Here is a 24,774-nt window from a genome sequence, read left to right on the forward strand (position 1 = left end):
ACATCTTGCAAAATGTACATATTAAGAGGAGGAAGTGCTGGATGTCTTGAAATGGTTTAAAGTGGATAAATCTCCAGGACCTGATCAGGTGCACCCAAGAACTCTGTGGGAAGCTAGAGAAGTGATTGCTGGGTCTCTTACGGAGACATTTGTATCATTGATAATCACAGGTGAGATGCCAGAAGACTGGAGGTTGGCTAACATGGTGCCACTGTTTAAGAAAGGTGGTAAGGACAAGCCAGGGAACTATAGACCAGTGAGCTGGAAGTCAGTGGTGGGCAAGTTGTTGGAGAGAATCCAGAGGGACAGGATGTACATATATTTGGAAAGGAAAGGACTGATTAGGGATAGTCAACATGGCTTTGTGCATGGGAAATCATGTCTCTCAAACTTGATCGAGTTTTCTGAAGTAACAAAGAGGATTGATGAGGACCGAGCAGTGATCTATAGGGACTTCAGTACAGTGTCCGACAAGGTTCCCCATGGGAGACTGATTAGCAAGGTCAGATCTCATGGAATACAAGGAGAACTAGCCATTTAGATACAGAACTGGCTCAAAGGTAGAAGACAGAGGGTGGTGGTGGAGAATTGTTTTCAGATCGGAGGCCTGTGACCAGTGGAGTGCCACAAGGATCAGTGCTGGGTCCACTTTTTGTCATTTATAGAAATGATTTTTATGTGAGCATAAGAGGTATAGTTTGCAAGTTTGTAGATGACACCAAAGTTGGAGTTGTAGAGGACAGCAAAGGAGGTTACCTCAGTTTACAAGGGATCTTGACCAGATGGGCCACTGGCCTGAAGTGGCAGATGGAGCTTAATTTAGATAAATGTGAGGTGCTGCATTTTGGGGAAAGCAAATCTTATCATTAAGCGTAAAAGTTATGGCAAGGTCCTAGGGAGTGTTGCTGAACAAAGAGACCTTGGAGTGCAGGCTCATAGCTCCTTGAAAGTAGAATCGCAGGTAGATAGGATTGTGAAGGCAGCGTTTGCTAGGTTTTCCTTTATTGGTCAGAGTATTGAGTACAGGTGCCAGGAGGTCATGGATTCAACCACTGTTGGAATATTGTGTGCAATTCTGGTCTCCTTCCTATTGGATGGATAGTGAAACTTGAAAGGGTCAGAAAAGATTTACACAGATGTTGCCAGGGTTGAAAGATTTGAGCTATAGGGGAGGCTAAATGGGCTAGGGCTGTTTTCTTTGGAGCACTGGAGGCTGACGGGTGGCCTTATAGATGTTTACAAAATTATGAGGGGCATGGATAGAATAAATACACAAAGTCTTTTCTGTGGGATGTGAGAGTCCAGAACTAGAGGAGAAAGTGAGGACTGCAGATGCTAGAGATCAGAGCTGAAAATGTGTTGCTGGAAAATCACAGGTCAGGCAGCATCCAAGGAACAGGAGAATCGACGTTTCGGACATCAGCCCTTCTTCAGGAATGAGGACGCTTTCCTCATTCCTGAAGGGCTGATGCCAGAAATGTCGATTCTCCTGTTCCTTGGATGCTGCCTGACCTGCTGTGTTTTTCCAGCAACACATTTTCAGAACTAGAGGGCATAGGTTTAAGGGAAAGATAAGAGACCCAAGGGACAACTTTTTCATGCAGAGTGGTATGCATGTGGAATGAGCTGCCAGAGGAAGTGGTGGAGGCTGGTACAACTGCAACATTTAAAAGGCATCTGGATGGGTATATGAATAGGAAGGATTTGGAGGGATATGGGCCAGGTGCTGGCAGGTGGGACTAGAGTGGTTTGGGATAGCTGGTTGGCCTGGACGGGTTGGACCGAAGGGTCTGTTTCCATGCTGTACATCTCTACGACTGTACAGATGGCCCCAAATACACAAGTGAATTTTTAGTCATGGCTTCCAGTCAATCTACAGCAAGTCAAAGTCCTCGTATGATTAATGGCCTGCATTGGTTACACCTTCATCCCCTGATTTATTGTCCCACTGTATAGCGACTGTTAGGGGGCCTTTAGACCATTCCTACCAATGTCTTCCCTTTGCTTTTAACCTCCACCCATGAGTCTATCTTCAGATGCAAAGTCATTCCTCACTATTATTCTGATCTTTCAGAATGATGCTAACCCAACAATCCACTGAACATTTGGCTCCCAGCTCAGTCTCTGCTTAGTGGGAGTGAAAGATACAGACTGGGTCCTTCAGAAGCCAGAACCCTGAAATCATACAGCATTTGATTAATCAATTTGATTGTCACATGTACAGTATCTACATAGTGAAGAGCTGTGTTTGCAAGCAGTATATTCTGAAAGTTCTTTCAGCTACAAAAGTGGCACATGATACATTATGCCAACTTGTACGCTGGTTTTTCTTGGACAAGAAGCATCTACAGGAAACCAACTCTCTACTCAACAAGATTCAGTGAAAACTGGCTTTACTAAAGTGAGGATTTACTGTTGGCTTTTCAGGTAACAGCAGCCAAATACTCAAGAGGAAAATTGAATGAAAACATGTTTAGGGTAGGTGGGTCAAGGTAAGTAGGGTAGGCCATTTGGCTCATGCTTCTCCAATAAGATTGGGTCTAGTTTTACTTCCTTAAAGCAGCTCTCACAGAGCAGAAACACTATTGGAATAAATAAAGCATTTACAACACAATTGGCAGGACCTAGGCTTCAAAACTTCTAAACAGCCAAGACATTTTTCTCCTGGATTAAGTTAGAAACTTGACAGCTATTACTTTACTCACAGGATAGCATGCACACAAGTATAATCAGTACAATTCAGGTTAATGATTAGTCAGTAATTGAAACAGAGGCATCAGTAACAAACTTTTTTTATTTTTTAATATAGTCCAGAATCCAACATTGGTGCATCAGAAACGAGAATGGAGAGATAACAGGACTTCTTACGCAAATTTCTTTCCTTGAATAAAGGAAGTTAAACTGTATAAAACACTGTTTGCAAACACTCAATATATTCAACAATAACTTACCAATTAAACTAACATTAACATTTACACTACAAACTTGTAAACATTTGGTACATTAGCAATCCAACCAGAATCAAAGAAACAAAAAAAGTGCTCCACTAGATGCCAATAAATAGGAAAGGGTCAGGAAAAAAAGTTTTTCATCTGCAACACTTCAAAAGCAGAGTGAAATGCCGTAGATTTAACGCACTTTGCATTTGTCTTCCAACCTGAATATTCAGCAAAAATCAAATCACTGAAGGGAAGTCAAGCGTGGCCAAGAGGAAGCTGTGCCATTGATCGAGATGGAAGAGGTTGAAGTCCCAGTGATGTTGGTGAATGAGCTATTAATGAGAGAGAGAGAGAGAGAGGGAAGGGAGTTTAGATTTGAAGACAAAGTATTTACAAGCTTCAACTTAAAAAAAGGAACAGTTTCTGTAAGTGGTGCTCCTATTATACAACCCTCTGGATCACTTCCAGTGCCACGTGCAAGCGTGTATAGAAATAGGTGGTTAGTCCAGATGAATGTGACTAGAGACAGAGGAGGGAAGACTTTAGATTTCTAGGAACAGAGGGACTTGTACAAGATGGATGGGTTGCACCCGAACTGGAATGGGACCAGCATCCTTGTGGGGTGGTTAGCTGGTAATGTCAGGGAGGGATGAAGTTAACTTGGTAGGGGGTGAGATGTAGACAGAATCCTTAACAGGGCAAGATGAACAAGTTAAAGACAACAAGTGAGCCAGATCAGCATAAAATTATAGACAAATTAAGGCAAGAATGCACTTGGCAAAGTTGAATGGTATTTATTTTAATGCAAGGAGTCAGATGAATAAAGCAGATGAGTGGAGGGCATAAATTACATGGTATTGCATATGGTGGAGATGGGGACAGAGTTTAGCAGGGCAGTATTCCAAAATATAGGATCTTTAGGTGAAAGTGTGAGGTAGAAAGTCACAAATTTTGGTCGGGGAATGGATTACAGGAGGAGGGATGACATCTTAGAAGGTTCCCCATATGAAGCTACATGGATAGAACTTAAAAACCAAGCAGGAACAATTCCATTTCTGGGAGTGTACTATAGGCTCCCTAAAGAGAAGATATGTAGGCAAATTTCAGAAGTACGAAAAGTAAGGAGTAGCATTAACAGGGGAATTCAACTTCCAACTGGGGTAGCCAGAATGAGGGGTTTAGAGAGTGCAGAATTCTTTTGCATCCAGCAGAGCTTTAAGCTGGTTATGTAGAAAGCCCTCCAAAAGGAGGGGGCAGTCCCAGATTATTTTAGATAAAGGTACACAAGTGGTCGACATATTAGTGGAGATTACTTTTGCTGACAGCAATCACCATTCCATTAAAAGATGGTTATAGAACATGACAAAGATGAGCCTGAAATCAAAGTTTAAAATGGAGAAGGCCAATTTTACTAGGATTGGTATAATTTGGCCAGTTTTTTTTAAAAAAATAGTCAAGTTTGTCAGAACAGTGGGACACAAGGAAGAAAAAGGGCAGTAAAGAACCACCACATTTCAATAAAAAAGTGAAAGTGGGACCAACAAAACATTTGAACCCAGACTGTGGAGTATACAGCATTGGATAAAAAGTGGAGGCTTATGGCAGATAGTGAAAGCTTAAAAACAACAAAAACCCTGGAAAGCACAGTGTGAAGGGGACAAGATAAAAAAAGGTAGTTGAGCAAAGACTGTGGTAAGAATAATGACAGGTAAAGTAAGGATAACAAGGGAAACAGTCGGGACACTGAAGGACCACAAAGACAAGTTGCACATGGAGCCAGAGGAGATAGGTAGGATTTAAATAGATACTTAGAGCAGTCACTAGAGGGAGGGTGATAATATGGATATAGAAATCAGGAAGACTGATGATACTTAAAATTAGCAGAGTCAGAGAAGGGATTCAGTGGATTGGCATGCTTAGGAGGGGCAAGTCTCTCGGGCTGAAGTGAATCTAATCCCAAGAAGTTTGAGGAAAGGCAGTAAATAACAGGGGTGCTAGCAAAAACTTTCAATTGCTCTCTAGATATGGATTGGCTGTCCTTTTCCCATCTTTGGCCTGTGGTGTTGTTTTTCCATGAAGGGAAAAAGATAAACCAGGAAACCTCAGTCTAACCTGTGCTGGGAAATCATTGGAAACAATTCTGAGGGGTAGCTTTAATGTGCATTTGGACAGGCAGGGATTAAACAAGTAGTCATCATGGTTTTGTTAAGGGGAGGTCAAGTTTGACCAACTTTGTGGAACTTTTCAAAGTATGACCATGTAGATGGAGGAAGGCAATGCATTCAGTGTAGTCTACTTAGTCACAAATCATGGAAACAGACCTTTTGGTCCAACCATATTCCCAAATTAAACGAGTCCCACTTGCCAGAGTTTAGCCAATATTCCTCTAAACTTTATTCATGTACCTGCACCCACTACCTCTGGCTGTTCATTCACACAAACCACAGCATACAAATTGCCCCATGTCCATTTTTTATAAAAACTCACCTTAAAAATGCACCCCTAGTTTTGAACTCCCCCATCCTAGGGGGAGACATTTACTATTTACCTCACCTATGCCACCATGACTTCAAAACCTCTAAAGGTTACCCCTCAGTCTCCAACCCACCTATGAAAAATAGTCTCAGCCTAGTTTTATACCTCAAACCTTCCATCCCTGACAACTTCCTTGTTAATCTTTTCTGAACCCTTTCCATTGAAGAGATCCTTCCTCTCGCAGGGTGACCAGAACTGCACAGTATTCCAGAAGAACCTCACCAATGTCCTGTAGAATCTCAACATGTCCCAAGGTCATTGCTCAACCTTTTGATAGAGGCAAGCATGCTAAATGCTTTTAACCACCCAGTCTACCAGTGATGCAAACTTCAAAAGAATTATGTATTGAACCCTTTGGTAACTGTTCTATCCAGGGTCCTACTATAACTGATCTCCAGTATCTGCTGTCCTCACTTTTGCCCAGAGTCAAAATTAGAGTGTTGCTGGAAAAGCACAGGTCAGGCAGCAGAGGAGCAGGAAAATCACATTTCAGACAAAAGCCCTTCATCATCATCAATTCCTGATGAAGGGCCTTGGCCTGAAAACGTCAATTTTCCTGCTCCTTGGATGCTGCCTGACCTGCTGTGCTTTTCCAGCCCCACTAATCTGGTCTCCTATATAACCAGTCAAGTCCTGACCTGTTTAACAAAAATGCAACACCTTGTATTTATGCAAATTATACTCCATCTGCCACTTCTCAACCCACTGACTTAATTGATCAAGATCTCTGTAACCTTAGAGTACTACCTTCACTGTCGACAATTTTGTTGTCATCCACAAATTTATTAACCACACCACCTATATTCTCATCCAAATTGTTTATATAGTGATAAACAAAATCAAATACAGTACAGATCTTTGTGAAAGATCATTGGCTACAGGGTTCCAGTCCAAAATCAGTCCTCCACCACCACCAGCTTTGTCCCAGCAAGGTTTCAATTAAGGTCCTGGAAGGGAGACTGATGACATTAAGAACCCAAGGAATTTTGGCTATTTGGATCCAGAATTGGCTAAACAGCAGGAAGCAGAGGGTGATTGGTGAAGGAAGCTTTGACTGAAGTTGGTATGGGATAGGTGCCACATGGATCAATAAAGTCCTTTGCTATACACATATATAAGCAATTTAAACTTGACTTTAGGAGGGCAGATCTTCAAGTCATGGAGGATTCAAAAAGTTGGGTGTGGTATATGGAGGAGAATATTGATAGGCTGATTAGTGACAATGGAATTTAATCCAGATAAGTCTGAAGTGATGCACGAGCAAGGCAAACAAGGGAAAACAGAGATGGAGGACCCTGGAAAGCACTAAGCAGAGGGAGCCTACTGGACACATCCAATCTTGAGGTAGTAGGATAGTGAATAAAATGGTTAAGCTTATGAGGTACTTAAACTCTATGCCCTTACTAACCAAGATAGAGGGAGGTTATACTGGAACAGTATAAAAGACGAGCCATATCTGGAGCATTGTGCAGTTCTGGAATGTACATTATAAGTAGGACATGACCGCACTAGGGAGGGTACAGAGGAGATTTATCAGGGCACTACCCAGACTGGAGTGTTTTATCTTGACAAGAGATTGGATAGACTGGAGCTGCTTTCCTTGGAGCAGAGATGGGAGCAGCATAATTGGGATACAGGAAGTTACAAGGAGAGACAGGAAGACATTTCACCTGGAGGGCTGTGGCCAAGAGGCATAAGTTTGAACAGTTAGAGGGTGGGATTTTAGAGGGGATATGTTCAAACTTATGCCTCTTGGCCACAGCCCTCCAGGTGAAATGTCTTCCTGTCTCTCCAAAATTGTGATGGGAGGGGGAAACATACCATGAGATGTGGGCACCACTGGTTAGGCTAACATTTATTGCCTATCCCTAGTTGCTCAGAAGGTGGTAGGGAAGCTTTCTTAAAGTACTGCAGTCCGTGGCTGGGTAGGTACACAACTGGTCAGGAGGCCATTGCCAGGACTTGGCCCAATGATACTGAAGGAACAGCAGTAGAAATTCCAAGTCAGGATTGTGGGACTTGGAAAGGAACTTCCAGGTGTCAATGCAACTAATTGTCCTGGAGGTGAGAGGTCAAAAGTTTGGAAGATACTGTCAAAAGGATGGTTACATATCAAAGCTGTAATTTGGATGGTGCAGGACATTCTTGTGCATTATTCAGCATTTAGAATTCACATGTTCCCAGAAGCCTTGACAAATGGTCAAATTATATTAAACACTAAATGGTTCAATGGGCATAGTTTTCTAGGCTCAAATCTCAAAGAACCTCCAGAAACAAATGCACAAAAATCTAAGGTGGTCCTGTAGCATCAAGTATTCAAAAATCAACACAGCCTTAAACAACTAGAAAAAGGATGTATTTAGTTATAATACCCCAAGGGCAAATTAGGCTCAAACCCAAAACTTCAGGCCCAGAGGCAGGGAGGCTACAACAGAATGCCAAACTTAAGCAGATTTTAAAAAAAAAGTCCCCTCAGGTAGATGTTCAAAAAAAAAGTCCCAGGGCAGAGGGAGCAATTCCAGGATAATACCTGCCTCACTCTCCAGAGTGAAACTGTATCCTGGCCTCCTTAACAGATAAGATATACTTCTGATCTCAATATTGAGAAATACTGGTGCAATGAATTGCTGAGGGACCCAATTTTGTAGTCTCTTGAAACTTTGAGTCACTGCATTTTAAAAGAACCTTCAGCCTGAAGCATTGGATGGTGCATTGGTCTTAATTTAGTGACCTAACCTCTGATGTTCTGCAAAATTTAAAACTCTTATACTACCGCAAGCTGTAACTGGTTACGAACTAGTGAGCAACATCTTAGCCAAAACTTCCTGCTTGAACTTCATGCTGTGTCTCCCATACTAGACCTAACACCCTGTAGGTGCCCATATGTAGGAGGGTGATGTCAGTAAATTAATAACTGGTGCCCTTTAATTACAAAATAAATCACTCCTCTGTTCTGCCAAGTACAATCATAGTCATTTTACTGGAAACAAAATTTGTATTAGTATGGACAGTATCCTTTTACTGGAACTGGGTTTGATACTTTTTACAAAGGTACTTGTACAAAGATACTGCCCAGCAACAAGATTTGGATTGGATGCTAGTACCAGTTTGCCATTCAACTGAAGGGAGATTAGACTTGCAAAAAAAAAACAAAAATTCATTTAAAAGGTGAAACAAGACAAAAGAGAGTTCAGTTTCAAGACAAGAACAAAGTCCAACTGACTTTAGGTGGCAATCTTCAATTTGGCAGCCAATGTGATTAATCAGCAACTAAAGTCACCTCATTTCACCCCTACTGGTTTGAACTTTGACCCACAGATTGTACCAGATTACTTTACAGTGTGGAAACAGGCCCTTCGGCCCAACAAGTCCACATCGACCTGCCGAAGCGCAACCCACCCATACCCCTTACCTAACACTACGGACAATTTAGTGTGGCCAATTCACCTGACCTGCACATCTTTGGACTGTGGGAGGAAACCGGAGCACCCGGAGGAAACCCACACAGACACGGGGAGAATGTGCAAACTCCATACAGTCAGTCGCCCGAGGTGGGAATTGAACCTGGGTCTCTGGCGCTGAGGCAGCAGTGCTTACTATTGTGCCACCGTGCCGCCCACTTTTGACTAATTTCCACCTATGATCTCCCTAAAAAGCAGTCAACTGACAATTAGTTGGAGTGTTTTGATTTAAGCTTCCATTAATAATTAGAAGCCAAATTAAAATGATACCTGATGAGAGATTTCTTAGTGGTCACACTGATACATTCCCAGAAACTGAACTGGTTATATTTCACATTTGTGAAAACTCATGGAATAGACTCAAATTTTCAGCACATTGTCACTAGGGATTAGAGTTTCAGATTCATGGTCAAAAGATCTTTGAAAAGTAGGCAATACTGAGATTGCACCTGATGCAAGTTTAAAAATTATTTCACTCCTGTCACCGGCTAGACCAGCATCTTTAATTGCCCAGAGGGCAGTGACACATCATCCCCATTGCTGTGGGTCGAGTTATACAGATCTTCCTGAAAAAGGAAAATCTGTGAACCAGGAAGGTTTTAGACCAAATTTTATTGAAGTCAAATTCTCTATATGCGGAAGTGGTATTCAAACATCCTTAAGACTGGGTTTCTGATCACTAACCCAAGATGTGGGCATTGAGGCTTCTATTGATTCATGAAGCACAGAGGACAGATGCTAGATTTATTGTATAGTAAAATATTAGAAGTAGCTAAAGTAACAGACCCAACTGCTTTTATATATGTAAAGATTAGTCAAGGCAGCAAGGCTGAACTTGTGAAAGTTAGGACAGAGATAAATCAATATTAGCACATTTGGGGATATGTGGAAATACGAGTAGGGGGAAGTATACAATGCAGGAACCATGAATCTTAGGGGACTTCAGTGTTTTTCCCCTTTGGGAGTGTCCAGGACCAGAGGGAGTATCCCAGAACATGGGGTCACCCATTTAAGATCATTCGAGAGGAATTGGAGGGCCATTAGACTGTGGAATTCTTTACTGCAGAGGCCGGTCAAGTATATTGAAGGCAGAGACATTAATAACTGGTAAGGGAATTCAAAGTTTGAGAGAAGATTTGTAGCTCGGGTGCTCGTTGTTGTGGTTCTGTTCGCTGAGCTGGGAATTTGTGTTGCAAACGTTTCGTCCCGTCTAGGTGACATTCTCAGTGCTTGGGAGCCTCCTGTGAAGCGCTTCTGTGTTGTTTCCTCCGGCATTTACATTATAATATTCTTCACAGGAGGCTCCAAAGCATTGAGGATATCCCCTAGACAGGGGATGAAACATCTGCAACAAATTCCCAGCTCAGCGAACAACTGGTAAGGGAATAAAGGGTTATTGGGAAAATGTGGAATTGAGGACTCTAATCAGTCACGACCTCACTGAATGGAGCACAGACAATGGGCTGAATGGCCTATTCCTGTTCCTATCTTATGGAAGACTCACTGGAGTTTTTTTTTTAAGAAAAGTCCAGTGTGGGACTTGGGCATTGCTGGTTGGCCAGCATTGATAGCTCATCTCTATTTGGCCTCGAGGTGGGAGTGAGCTCCCACCTTGAATTGCTGCAGTCCACTTGCAGTGGGTTGACCTACAATGCCAGTAGGGAGGGAATTCCAGGATTTTGACCCAATGACTGAAGCATCAGTGGTACATTTCCAAGTCAGGGTGGTGAGTGACTTGGGAGGGAAGCTTGCAGGTGTTGGTGCTCCCATGTTTGGAAGGTGCTGTCTGAGGATGTTTAATGAATTTCTGCAGAAGATCTTGTAGATAGTACACACTGCTGCTACTACGGAGGGCTGGCAAAGGGATCAAATATTTGTAGATGTGGTAACAATCAAGTCGGTTGTTTTGCCCTGGCTAGTGTTGAGCTTCTCTAGTGTTGTTGGAGCTGTGCCCATCCAGGCAAGTGGGGAGTATTCCATCACATTCCTGACATGTGCCACGTAGATGGTGGATAGACTTTGGAGGGGGGGGGGGGGGGGGCAGGTGGAATGTTACTCGCTGCAGCATTCCCAGTTTCTGACCTGCTCTCGTTGCCACTGTGTATATGTGGCAAGTCCAGTTGAATTTCTGGTCAATAGGAACCCCAAAGATGTTGACAGTGGAGGATGGAGCGATGGTTATACTGTTGAATGTCAAGGGGTGGTGGTTAGAGTGACTCTTATTGGTAATGGTCATGGTCTGACATTTGTGTGGCATGGATGTTAATTGCCACATGTTGACCCAAGCCTGGATAGTGTCTAGTCTTGTTCATCTGAGCATGTACTGCTTCAGTATGAGGAGTCATGAATGGTGCTGAACACCGAATTCTCCAGCTTGCCAATGATTGCAAACAGTTAAAGCAGTTGAAATTGGAATACAACAAGAAAAATAGGAGCAGACCATCTGACCTGTTGAGCCTACTCCACCATTCAATGAGGTGGTGGTTGATCTATGGACTCAATGCCATTTGCCCACCCATTCCCTAAAATGGGTAATTCATTTATTGTTCAAAAATCTTTGCATGAAAACATTCAACATGGTAGCCTCAATGCTTCACTAGGTAAGAAATCCTACAGATTCACAATCCTTTGGGTGAAGATGTTCCTCAACTTAGTCCTAAAACTGCTCCCTTTTGATGCTATCCCACAACCCCCACTTCAGAGGAGACTATTTCCCTACTTCTCTTCCCTTCAGGATCAGTGCTGGGTCCTCTACTTTTTGTCATTTACATAAATGCTTTGGATGTGAGCATAAGAGGTACAGTTAGTAAGTTTGCCGATGACACCAAAATTGGAGGTGTAGTGGACAGCGAAGAGGGTTACCTCAGATTACAACAGGATCTGGACCAGATGGACCAATGGGCTGAGAAGTGGCAGATGGAGTTTAATTCAAATAAATGCGAGGTGCTGCATTTTGGGAAAGCAAATCTTAGCAGGACATATATACTTAATGGTAAGGTCCTAGGGAGTGTTGCTGAACAAAGAGGCCTTGGAGTGCAGGTCAATAGTTCCTTGAAAGTAGAGTCACAGGTAGTGAAGGTGGCATTTGGTATGCTTTCCTTTATTGGTCAGAGTATGGAGTACAGGAGTTGGGACGTCGTGTTGCGGCTGTACAGGACATTAGTTAGGCCACTGTTGGAATATTGCATGCAATTCTTCTTCCTATTGGAAAGATGTTGTGAAACTTGAAAGGGTTCAGGAAAGATTTATAAGGATGTTGCCAGGGTTGGAAGATCTGAGCTACAGGGAGAGGCTGAACATACTGGGGCTGTTTTCCCTGAAGTGTTGGAGGCGGAGGGATGACCTTATAGAGGTTTACAAAATTATGAGGGACATGGATAGGATAAATAGACAAGGTCTTTTCCCTGGGATCGGGGAATCCAGAACTATAGGGCATAGGTTTAGGGTGAGGGGAAAGATAAAAGAGACCCAAGGGACAACGTTTTCACGCAGAGGGTGGTACATGTATGGAATGAGCTGCCAAAGGATGTGGTGGAGGGCTGGTACAATTGCAACATTTAAGAGGTATTTGGATGGGTATATGAATAGGAAGGGTTTGGAGGGATATGGGCCGGGTGCTGGCAGGTGGGACTAGATTGGGTTGGGATATCTGGTCAGCATGGAGGAGTTGGACCAAAGGGTCTGTTTCCACGCTATACATCTCTGACTCAATCTATTCCCGCACCCCCCACCCTAGTGAAACTCCTCTGAACCCCCTTCAGCATCAGTACACCCTTTCAAAAGTTTAAAAAAATATTTGATTGCCTGCACTTAAAGATAGGAAGTTGAGGGAAACAAATAAAATGGCTGGAACTTGAATTGCACAAAAGGAGGAAGAGTGCCAGCTTACAAGGCTACAGTTTAAAAATAATATGGAGGTGTCAGTATTTTTAGGTGGGTAGCTACCTGAAGGAGCAGTGCCCCAAAAGCTTGTACTTCCAATAAACCTGCTGGACTATAACCTGGTGTTGAGAGATTTTTAAACTTTGTACACAGATTAAAAAGGAAGCCTTCAAGGTGGATGATTGAGATTAGATTACAACAAGGAATTTCCCAAAGTCCAGTAACATAGAACATAGAACAATACAGCACAGAACAGGCCCTTCGGCCCACGATGTTGTGCCGAACATTTGTCCTAGCTTAAGCAGCCATCCATGTACCTGTCCAATTGCCACTTAAAGGTCACCAATGATTCTGACTCTGCCACTCCCACAGGCAGCACATTCAATGCCCCCACCACACTCTGGGTAAAGAACCTACCCCTGACATCCCCCCATACCTTCCATCCTTCACCCTTAAATTGATGTCCCCTTGTAACACTGTTGTACCCGGGGGAAAAGTTTCTGACTGTCTATCTATTCCTCTGATCATCTTATAAACCTCTATCAAGTCACCCCTCATCCTTCGCCTTTCCAATGAGAAAAGACCTAGCACTCTCAACCTATCCTCGTACGACCTATTCTCCATGCCAGACAACATCCTGGTAAGTCTCCTCTGCACCCTCTCCAAAGCTTCCACATCTTTCCTAAAGTGAGGTGACCAGAACTGCACACAGTACTCCAAATGTGGCCTAACCAAGGTCCTGTACAGCTGCAACATCACCTCATGACTCTTGAATTCAATCCCTACGCCAATACACCATAGGCCTTCTTACAAGCTCTATCCACCTCAGTGGCAACTTTCAGAGAGCTATGAACATAAACCCCAGGATCCCTCTGCTCCTCCACCTTACTAAGAACCCTACCGTTAACCCTGTATTCCACATTCTTATTTGTCCTTCCAAAATGGACAACCTCACACTTGACAGGGTTGAACTCCATCTGCCACTCCTCAGCCCAGCTCTGCATCGTATCTAAGTCCCTTTGCAGCCGACAACAGCCCTCCTCACTATCCACAACTCCACCAATCTTCGTATCATCTGCAAATTGACTGACCCACCCTTCGACTCCCTCTTCCAAGTCATTAATAAAAATTACAAACAGCAGAGGACCCAGAACTGATCCCTGCGGAACTCCCACTTGTAACTGGGCTCCAGGCTGAATATTTACCATCTACCACTGCTCTCTGACTTCGACCAGTGAGCCAGTTCTCTAACAACTGGCCAAATTTCCCTCTATCCCATGCCTCCTGACTTTCCGCATATGCCTACCATGGGGAACCTTATCAAATGCCTTACTAAAATCCATGTACACTACATCCACTGCTCTACCCTCATCCACATGCTTGGTCAACTCCTCAAAGAATTCAATAAGACTTGTAAGGCAAGACCTACCCTTCACAAATCCGTGCTGGCTGTCCCTAATCAAGCAGTGTCTTTCCAGATACTCATAAATCCTATCCCTCAGTACCCTTTCCATTTCTTTGCCTACCACAGAAGAAAGACTAACTGGCCTGTAATTCCTAGGGTTATCCCTTTTTTGAACAGGGGCACAACATTTGCCACTCTCCAGTCCCCTGGTACCACCCCCGTTGACAGTGAAGACGAAAAGATCATTGCCAATGGCTCTGCAATTCCCTCTCTTGCTTCCCACATAATCAGAGGACATATCCTGTCAGGCCCGGGGGACTAGTCTATCCTCAAGTTGTTCAAAATGCCCAACACATCTTCCTTCCTAACAAGTATCTCTTCTAGCTTACCAGTCCGTTTCACACTCTCCTCTTCAACAATACAGTCCCTCTCATTTGTAAATACTGAAGAAAAGTACTCATTCAAGACCTCTCCTGTCTCTTCTGACTCAATACAGTCTCCCATTACTGCCCTTGATCGGACCTACCCTCGTTCTTGTCATTCTCATGTTTCTCACATACGCATAAAATGCCTTTGGGTGATCCTTGATCCTACCCGCCAAAGATTTTTCATGCCCTCTCTTAGCTCTCCTAATCCCTTTCTTCAGCTCCCTCCTGGCTATCCTGTATCCCTCCAACGCGCTGTCTGAACCTTGTTTCCTCAACCTTATGTAAGCCTCCTTTCTTCCTCTGTACAAGACATTCAACCTCCCTCGTCAACCAAGGTTCCCTCACACAACCATCTCTTTCCTGCCTGACAGGTACATACAAAGCAAGGACATGTCATATCTGTTCCTTGAAAAAGTTCCACATTTCCACGACATCCTTCCCTGACAGCCTATGCTCCCAACTTATGCTCCTCAGATTCTGTCTTACAGGATCGTATTTACCCTTCCCCCAATTGTAAAACCTACCCCTCTCCATAACTAAGGTGAAAGTCACAATTGTGGTCACCATCACCAAAATGTTCACCCACTAACAAGCCCATCACTTGTCCCGGTTCGTTACCAAATACGAAATCCAAAATAGCCTCCCCTCTGGTCGGGCAATCTACTTACGGAGTTAGAAAAGTTTCCTGGACACTGCACAAACACCGCCCTATCCAATCCACTTCATCTAAAGAGCTTCCAATCAATAAGTAAGGAACTGTTTAATTTATATAGCCCCAACCAAAATTCCAATCTCAAATTTGAGGAAAGGTAGTCTGAACATTTAGAAAAACTGGACACTGCCTCTGTGGAACAAGTTGATAGGCAGAGCATTGAAAAGTTATCCACCACTGTCATGTAGCTTAGACTAATGCCCTGTTCAAAAAAGGATATTCTGGGGGTGCACAAGTTTGTTCCTGAAGGATGCAGGCAAGAGTCTGGAAATTTGAAGCAGCAGCCTGGGCAAACCTGTAATCAACTTGTTTATAAATTCAATAACCTGTAATCCAACAGTTAGGAGTAGATACCAAGAATGAAGCTTAATTCTGATAATTCAAGGAACTGCCCTTGAGTAATCAGAACTCAGGAGGGCAGCTACTGAAGTGACAGACAGTAGGAACAGCTGATTAGTGATTAAAAACTTTCCTGTATCTCTGAAATATAGTTGAACTTGATTAGGGAGCTTAAGGTGAAGGAACTCTCAGGGAGCAGTGACCATAAAGATGATAGAATGCACCCTGCAGTTTGAGGGGGAGGAGTTAGAACCACACGTAACGGTATTACAATTGAGTAAAGGGAACAAAAGACAAGCAGCTAGTCAGAAATTCATCCTAAGGAAGAAACATATTATAGAGGTTGAGCAACTGCAGCTGACAAAGACAAGTCTGGTGAAAATTAGGGGGAAGACTTTAAAATCCAGAGGATAAAAAAAAAGAAATAAACTAGTAATAAAAATTACTCTTGCATTCTTCAAAAGAGTTCTCTAAAAAAAAGGTACAGGTAAGTGTGGACATTGGCCCACTGAAAAAATGAGGCTGGAGAATAGTAATGGGAAACAAAAATGACAAATGATACTTTGCATCAATTTTTGCAGAGGAAGATACTAGAATGTCAAGAATCAGGTGAGTGTAGTGATCATCATTATAGAGAAGGTGCTCAGGAAGCTGACAGGTCTCAAAGTGGATAAATCACCTGGACTAGAGAGAGGACATCTTCAGAAATCCCTGGACTTGTAGGGTCCTAGGGGACTGAAAAATGGATAGTGTAATACCCCTATTTAAAGGGAGGAAGGCAGAAGTTAGGAAATTATAGGCTGGTTAGCCTGACCTCAGCCATTGGTAAGATTTGACAACCCATTAAAAGGACAAGATTATAACATACCTGGATGTGCATGATAAAACAAGGCTGAGTCTGCACAACTTCAAAGGGAGGTTACATCTGACAAATCTGTTAGAATTGTGAGGAGGTAAGTGACTAAGTTAGACAAAGAAGAGCCTTAGACATGATCTAGGCATTTGACAAGGAGGCTACTAAATAAGCTAGAGCCAATGGTGTCAGGAGCAAGGGACTGGCATAGATCAAGGGTTGACTGACTCAAGGCAGAGGGGGGAAATAAAGGGGTATTTCTCAGGATGGCAGCAGTGAAGGGTTTGAGGACTTTAAATTCCAAGTACAGACCCAGACAGATGAGGTGGGGTGAGGGGCAGGATGTAGTTGAAACTTCTAGAACATGAGATGCCAGCATAGAACATGGAGATGGTATTTCTAGTAGGAGAGACTAAGACCTGCAGACATATTGAAGGGTCAAACTTTTAGGACTGGGGTAGTGTTTCCTCAGAGTGGGGTCTCTGTGGAACTCTGACATGGAAGACTGTGGAGTCCTAAAACCAAAAAACAGTGGAATAGGCCATTGAGCCCTTCTAGTCTGCACCACCACTCAATACAATCATGGCTGAGCATGTAATCTCATTCCCACCCTCTCCCTATTCCCCTTGATCCCTTTAATCACAAGGGCCACGTCCAGCTCCCTCTTGAATCTATCAAATTAACTGGCCCCAAGAGCTTCCTGTGGGATAGAATTACACAGGTTCACAACTCTGAAGAAATTCTTCATCTCAGTCTTTAATGGCTTACCCCTTATTCCTGGACTGTGACCCCAGTTCTGGAATTCCCCAATATTGAGCACATTCTTCCCACATAGCCAGTCCAGTGACATCAAGATTGTGGTTTTAAGAGATCCCCATTATTCTATATTCCAGCAAATACAAACCCCATTGTTCCAGTTTTTCATGTCAGTTCTGCCATCCCAGGAACCTTTGCTGGATTCCCTTAATAACAAGGATGTCCTTCCTCAGACTAGGAGACCAAAACTACATACAATACTCAAGATGTGGTCTCACCAAGGCCCCCTTACTCCAATATTCTCATCCTCTCACTGAAGGCCAGTGTGCCATTAGCTTTCCTCACTGCCGGCCATCCTTCAGCGATTGTTCCACTATGACACCCAGGTCTTGTTGCACCTCACTTTTTCCTAAACTGCCAGATAGATAATTTTGTTTTCCTGTTTGTGACCAAATTGGATAACCTCACATTTATCCATGTTATATTGCTAGTCTATCCAAGTCACCCTGCAGATTCTTAGCATCCTCCTCACAACAAAGCTGGGTGGCAGTCCATCATCTGCAAATTTGGAAATATGGCATTCAATTCCTTCACCCAAAAATGTTAATGTATTTTGTGAACAGCTGCGGTCCCAGCACTGCATCCTATGGTACCAACTTATCACTGCCTGCCACTCTGAACCCATTATTCCAGCTTCCTGTCTGCCAGTTCTCTATTCATGTCGATACAATATTTTAGATAGGGATAGATCAATCAATACTTGATTAGTAAGGGCCCCAAGGCTTATGGGGAGAAGGTAGGAGAACAGTTGAGAAATTGAATAGCAGAGCAGACTAGATGGGTCAAGTGGCCCGATTCTGCTCCTGTCTTGTGGTCTTCTAGAAGATGGAAAAGTGAAAGTACTGAATGTAGCTAGTACAGAAAAACCACACTTGGGAAACACAAAGATTATCTTAGACTAGACAGCATGGTGGGTCAGTGGTTAGCACTGCTGCCTCAGCACCAGGGACCTGGGTTCAATTCCAGCCTTGCCCAAAGTGTGTGGAGTTTGCACATTCTCTCCTTGTCTGTGTGGATTTCCTCCCACAGTCCACAGATGAGAGAGTTAGGCGAGTTGGCCATGCTAAAAATTGTCTAGTGTTCAGGAATGTGTACATTAGGCGCAATAAATCAGGGCAATGTAGAATATGGGGTTGGGGATTAGGTCTGGGTCGGTTACTCTAAGGGTTGGAGTGGACTTGTTGGGCAAAAAGGCCCGTTTCCACATTGTACAGATTCTGTAACTATTCTAAAAAAGAAATGTTGTTGATGTAGGGCTGGAAGCAGAGGGAAGGTTTTGGACTTCTTTGAATTCATAAAAGATAAATTTGTGGGTTTTTGATTTTTCTTTGACTACAACTACAAAGCTATAGGTAAACAATGTGGGAGAGGTGGTGAATAAAAAAAGGGGAGAAAACATGGAAGGGTTACATTTCTGACAAGTGATACAACCAAGCCTGTAACATGAAGGGGTACAAGAGCCAAACTTCACAATAGAAAACAGCAATCCACAATTACTAAAATATTCAAGGGGCTAAAGAATAATAAGTTGAGTGACTGGAGGAGACTGAGAAAGGAGTTAGCAGAAAGGGCAGTTAAGGAACAAAGACAGGCACTTAAGTAATAGCTCATAAGGTATAGCTGAGGAAGGAGACTAGGAAGGGGATAAACTGACCCTGGTTAACCAAGTTAGGGGTAATATTAAATTGAAAGAAATACATATAACATGACAAAGATTAGTAGAGAGGATTGGGAAATTTTAAAAGCCAACTGATTGCAAAACAAAACCAAGGACAAACCAGCAAGTAATATAAAAATGGATAAGAGCTTCTTTAAATACAATGGAAGAGAGAGAGGGAAAAATGAACAGGCCTTTTTTTAAAGAGTACAAAGCTGGCTGAATAATAGGGAATGGAAATGTCATTGAATAAGTATTTTGCAGTCATTAAGAGCTTTCCAAAAGTATTCAATAACCAAGGAGTACTAGGGGAAATAAAGACAATAGCTATCACCAGAGTGGGAAAAAGTGCTAGAGAAACTAATGGAACTCAAAGACAGACAGGTTCCTGGACCTGATGGGATTTGACTTAGGATTTTACAAGGAAGCAGCAACAGAAATAACGTAAACACTGGTCATAACTGTCCAAGAACCTTCAGATTTCAGAAAATTCTATAGGACTAGAAAAATGCCAATGCAACATCTTAAACTTTGAAAAAGGCAGTAGCAAAAAAAAAAAACAACTATAGGCCAATTAGATTAATATTTTCTTAATAATAACAGATGTTAGGGTCAAAAGGATAAAAATAGAGCATTTAAAAATATTTGGTCAAATCAACATACATCAAGATGAAAATCAAGCCTGACAAGATAGGCAGACAGGGAAGCAATAGATTTGAAATTTCAGTAGATTTTTGATAACTAAGACAGATTCCACGGTGTAGGAGGTAGTCTATTAGCATGGATAAACGATTAGCCAGCTAATAGTTAACAGTTGGCAATAAGGGGGACATTTTCAAACTAGCAATCTGTAACTAACAGAGTGACACAGGATCAGTGCTGGGCCACAATTATTTACAAAATGTATTGACTTGGATAAGGGTACATACCAAAGTGGAGATTGTGGATGACAACTGTTAAGACAAGTGGGAAGGATGAGAGTCTGTAGAGGAATATGGAGAGGTAGGGGAGTGGGTAAAAAAACCTGGAAGATGAATAGAAAAATCAGGTGGGCAAGTGGTGGTGAGGTTAGGTACTTTAATTGGAAGAGGAGCTGAATATTTTTCAAATGGTGCAAGTCTGCCGAAAGCTGAATGTCAGAGTCCTTTTCCATGCATCATAAAAAGCTAGCAAGTTCAGGAGCTAAATCGGAAAGGCAAAAGCAAATGGAATGCTGGTCTTTACTTCAGAAAAAAGAGAATGGAATAAAAGTAGATAGCTTTGCTAAACTATACAAGCACGAGTCAGACCATAGCTGGAATATATAAAAAGTTTAGTGTGTAGGTTTGCTCGCTGAGCTTAGGTTTGATATCCAGACGTTTCGTTACCTGGCTAGGTAACATCAGTGGTGATCTCCAAGTGAAGCGAAACTGTTGTCTCCTGCTTTCTATTTATAAGTTTGTCCTGGATGGGGTTCCTGAAGTTTGTGGTGTCATTTCCTGTTAGCTTTCTGAGGGGGTTGATAGACGGCATCGAGATCTGTGCGTTTGTTTATGGCAATGTGGTTGGAGTGCCAGGCCTCTAGGAATTCTCTAGCAGGTCTTTGCTTAGCCACCATTTCAACTGGGACAACACATCTATCCTGGGACAGGCTATTCAAAGACATGCCAGAGAATTCCTAGAATGCTGGCACTCCAACCACAACACCATAAACAAACAGATCTAGATACCATCTATCAACCCCTCAAAAAAAATGAACAGGAAATGACATCACCAGGAACCCCACCCAAGACAAGCATAAATATAGAAAGCAGGAGACAACAGCTTCGCTTCACTTGGAGGTTGCCACTGATGTTGCCTAGCCAGGTAACGAAACATCTGGATATCAAACCTACAGCTCAGTGAGCAAACCTACACCCTAAACCTCAACCCTTCACAAACCTTGCGTATATAAATAGTTTTGGACTCTTTCTACAAAATTATTAGTATTGAGAGCAGTCCAAAGGTTCACCACGCTATGCCAGGTTGTTGCAAGGACAAGTTGTGTAGATTGGGTCTGTACTGATTGAAACAGAATGAGAACAGACAGACATTGAAACATACAAGATTCTTTGAGGATTTGACAGGGTTGAAATGGAGGCGGTTTTGCTTTGAGAGAGGACAAAGTAATTTCTGAAAAGGTGAGGAATTTGAGGATTGATGATCTGTTGAATTTTTACTGCAGAGGTCTGTCAAGGCGGAGATTGAAAACCTCAGAATCAAAGGTTATGGGAAAAGGGAGTCAAAGATTCAGATCAGCTACAATCTTACTGAATGAGGGAGCAGACGCAAATAGGCTGAATGGCTCTGCATCTGTCATATGGTCTTCTGGAGGAAAGTCTTCCTTCTACAGGGCACAATTTATTACAGAGAACAAAAGTATATGTCCATGTCTTTATGGAAAAAGACAACACAACATGCCCAGAATAATGGTAAATTACCCATAGATAGGTAATGACTCAACTAGAGTGAACATTACAATTTTAATTGTAATCAAAATTTGAATTTGGTTCAAGTATTGGAACAGAATTTCTATTCAACTTACATTCCATGTAGGTGTGTAAGGCAGTCAACATCTGTCCATCTGGTGCTACATATGCAGAGTAGGTCATTTCATCCAGCATTTGGGGAGAGAGACTCTCCTGTTGCACTGTCACTGGGGTAGATGACAGGTGGTTTGGACTCACATGCTTCTTGTGACGTGCTCTACAGTTCTGAAACCAAACCTGTAAATATCAATTTATAATTACAGCACAAAACAAGAGCAGTGTCATTTTTAGGATTGGCTTGCATTCAAAGAAAAACTTAAATTTTAAGAAGGGATGATCCGATGGAGAATTGTGCAGTGGTCACTCCCACCGCTAAGTCTTCATAGATTGGTAGGAGTGTAGAAGTCAACAGATTTTGTTCCCTTTAATTGATTCTCTCCCTAGCTGTCTTCAGATTTCTTGATGAACAACCCCCGCTACTAGAGCACATTGTGCTTTTGCCACCCTCAATACTTCTACATGTTCATTGTGGTGGTGGGGAGAAAAAGAGATGCAGGAGAGTGGTGGAGAGGAGGAAAGGAAAGAACAGATTTCTTCAGCTGACGGTTTAGATGAAGGGCTTTTGTCCAAAACGATTCCCCTGCTCCTCGGATGTTGCCTGACCTGCACCACTAATCTAGGCTCTGATCTCCAGCATCTGTAGTCCTCACTTCTGCATAGGTGGCCAACGGCAGGTCCTATAATCAGATACCATTAGAAACTTCATGGGCTCTGGATTCAATATTGAAGACTCCCAAGGGCATTATCTTCTCCCTCTAGCACTTATGGAATACTGCAGAACAGTAAAATGGATGACTGGGACAGCTTGTTGCACAATGCTCAATTTTTCTGGGAGCAATATGTTTCCAGGTGTTAAGGAACCTTTGCAAATTTGACTGGGCATTGCCTAGTGCCAATTGCAGTAAGTTGTTTGTCTCAGGTGATCCAGTTTTAAAGTTTAACTTTTCCTTTTGCAATTTGTTACAATTGGAGACCATGGCCATTTCAAACAGCAGGTGTCAAACTTATTGACGAGTGATTCAGAATAACAGCAGACAGGGCAAAGTTTCCTTAGTGTTACAAGCGACTTCCAAATTCTCCATACACATTTTGTTAATGTCACATTCAGATTCTCAGCCCCTACAAACGTATTTTCCCCCCCACAGCATTAGGAAACCATCCACTGAGAACACTGGTGCTAGATTACAACTTGCCTGGCCTGTATACTTCTCATCTCAAGAAACAGCCCAAGAAATCAGAAGACCCTCCCTCCTCTCCTGTACCACTCCAGCCATTCACCACCTGTGGCTGCTTCAGTCTTATCCTCTCAAACTACCTGCATAAACGTATTCTGTGGGAACAAGGTACAGATGGTAAACAGGTAGTTACTTTACATTAATGAGTAAAAGATTTTGGCAAGTTTTATGGACTTTGGGCAAGAAATTTCTTTCATGATGCTTCGGCACAGCCATTAAACGAAAAAAGGGTTTCAATGCTAGAGTCACAAGACTTTGTTACAAATGCTTAGTCAAACAGATAAAAGAGCATACAAGTGGGAGTAGCTTATGGAGGGGATTCCAGAAGTTAAATCCAGGCAGATATAGGTACTACTACCTTAAAGGTTGCAAGAAACCAAAAGTCAGGAGTGCAGATTAGAAAAGGGTATGAATGTAGGGTGGTGGCAGGCAGGGTGTGGGTGACACGGATACCATAAATGCACTTGAAAAGTGAAGAATCAGAACTTTTAAAAAAGGGTGTTGACAGATCAAGTGTCAATGGAGGTCAAAGAGCACAACATGCAAACATGGGGAGGTACAAACTATAAATATAGTAACAAACAGAAAATAGCAGCTTCCATCAGCCTCTTATTGAGGGGATCTGATACTTGAATGATTGAGACAACTTTAAAATACAAATTCAACATCTGCAGAGTGGGTAATACCCTTGTTGGCGCAAACTGATGCTAGGCTTGATGTGCACAATATATACCCGACAGTGAAACATTGAAAAAAGGAGGCCTCGTATAGTTGCAAGGCTATAGATACAATGAAAGGTTTAGGAAAGATTACTAAAATAAAAGTTGACGACAGGCAACTTTTAAAATCTTGGTTTTAACTGTCTGACCACCTCAATCTCTGAAAGCATTAAGCAAGCTCCCACATGCAGGACAACCAGATCATTTTAAATTTTGATTAAATGACCTTACTGAAGAGAGAATTCTCCTCTATAAAGATATCTTTTATACCCATCAGCATGAGCTTCTTAGCTAGTGTTCACTCATTAGACAGGACCATCAGTAGTTGGTTGAGGATTAATTACTATCCATAGATATTAATGGGAACTCCACCGCACTTCAAAGTTAGCATGCCTGGATAATAGAAACCCCAAGTTCAGGGAGAGGCTATTCAAGAGTTCATCAAATCGGTACACTCCCTCTGAAGAGTATCCACCCTAACCTCTACATTGACTATAGTTAACTTGCACACTACAGTGTAATTTAGTATGGCCAATCAACCTAACCTGCACATCTTAGGACAGTGGGAAGAAACTGGAGCAGAGGAAACCATCGCAGACTGGGAGAAGTGTGAATGCCACAGTCACCTGAGGCTGGGATCAAACCCAGGTCCCTGGCACGGAGGTAATGCTAACCACCATGCTGCGTGTGCGCATGGAGTGGGGGGGGGGGGGGGGGGGGTGCACATAGTGCTGAACCAATACACCATCTGAAAAATGAAACTTTTGCAGCAAGCAGGCTGAATGCTGTGAAGATCCCAGAAAGAAATGAATACCAAAGCTTACTCAACTCAGGCCAATGCTATCAACAGAGCTAGCACAGAAGTGTTTGAATAAATTTTGAAGAATTCACTAGAATGAGGTTCTAGAGAAAGTCAGGAATTCAAGTGGATTAAATTTTAAAAAAAGTTAGTATCTAACCATTGACCCTCAATATTTGTTCCATTGTTGAACACAACATCTGGGGAGGCAGAATTGACAAGAAACAGAAACTGAACCAGCCATATTAAATGGTTATGAATTCTGAAAATAACTCCCCCTCCCAACTTTAGGCCTTTCTACCATCCACAATACAAATCAGGAGTGTGACAATATTCTGCTCGTTGGAGCTGCATTCAGTCAACACAAGCTTGACAACATCCAGGACAGTCAAGAATGTGGTAGTGGAAAAGTGCAGGTCAGGCAGCA

General features: G+C 42.5%; 1 protein-coding gene across 6 annotated transcripts in view; it reads right to left on the reverse strand.

Annotated features, from left to right (window-relative positions):
* Positions 1-2,780: 2,780 nt before the first annotated feature.
* Positions 2,781-24,774, reverse strand: part of LOC140480154 (LIM/homeobox protein Lhx8) — a 46,160-nt gene continuing 24,166 nt past the window's right edge. For 5 of the 6 annotated variants that reach the window (XM_072574874.1, XM_072574871.1, XM_072574877.1 and 2 more), the window contains 2 exons: positions 21,591-21,771; positions 2,781-3,271 (listed from right to left, as the gene is read on the reverse strand). In XM_072574874.1, coding sequence (XP_072430975.1) covers positions 3,195-3,271; positions 21,591-21,771 — 258 coding nt within the window. In that variant the 3' untranslated portion in view covers positions 2,781-3,194. The remainder of the gene's footprint in view (positions 3,272-21,590; positions 21,772-24,774) is intronic. The other variant, XM_072574872.1, reaches the window with a different exon arrangement.

This window comes from Chiloscyllium punctatum, chromosome 7 (assembly GCF_047496795.1).
Source record: "Chiloscyllium punctatum isolate Juve2018m chromosome 7, sChiPun1.3, whole genome shotgun sequence".
Taxonomy (NCBI): domain Eukaryota; kingdom Metazoa; phylum Chordata; class Chondrichthyes; order Orectolobiformes; family Hemiscylliidae; genus Chiloscyllium; species Chiloscyllium punctatum.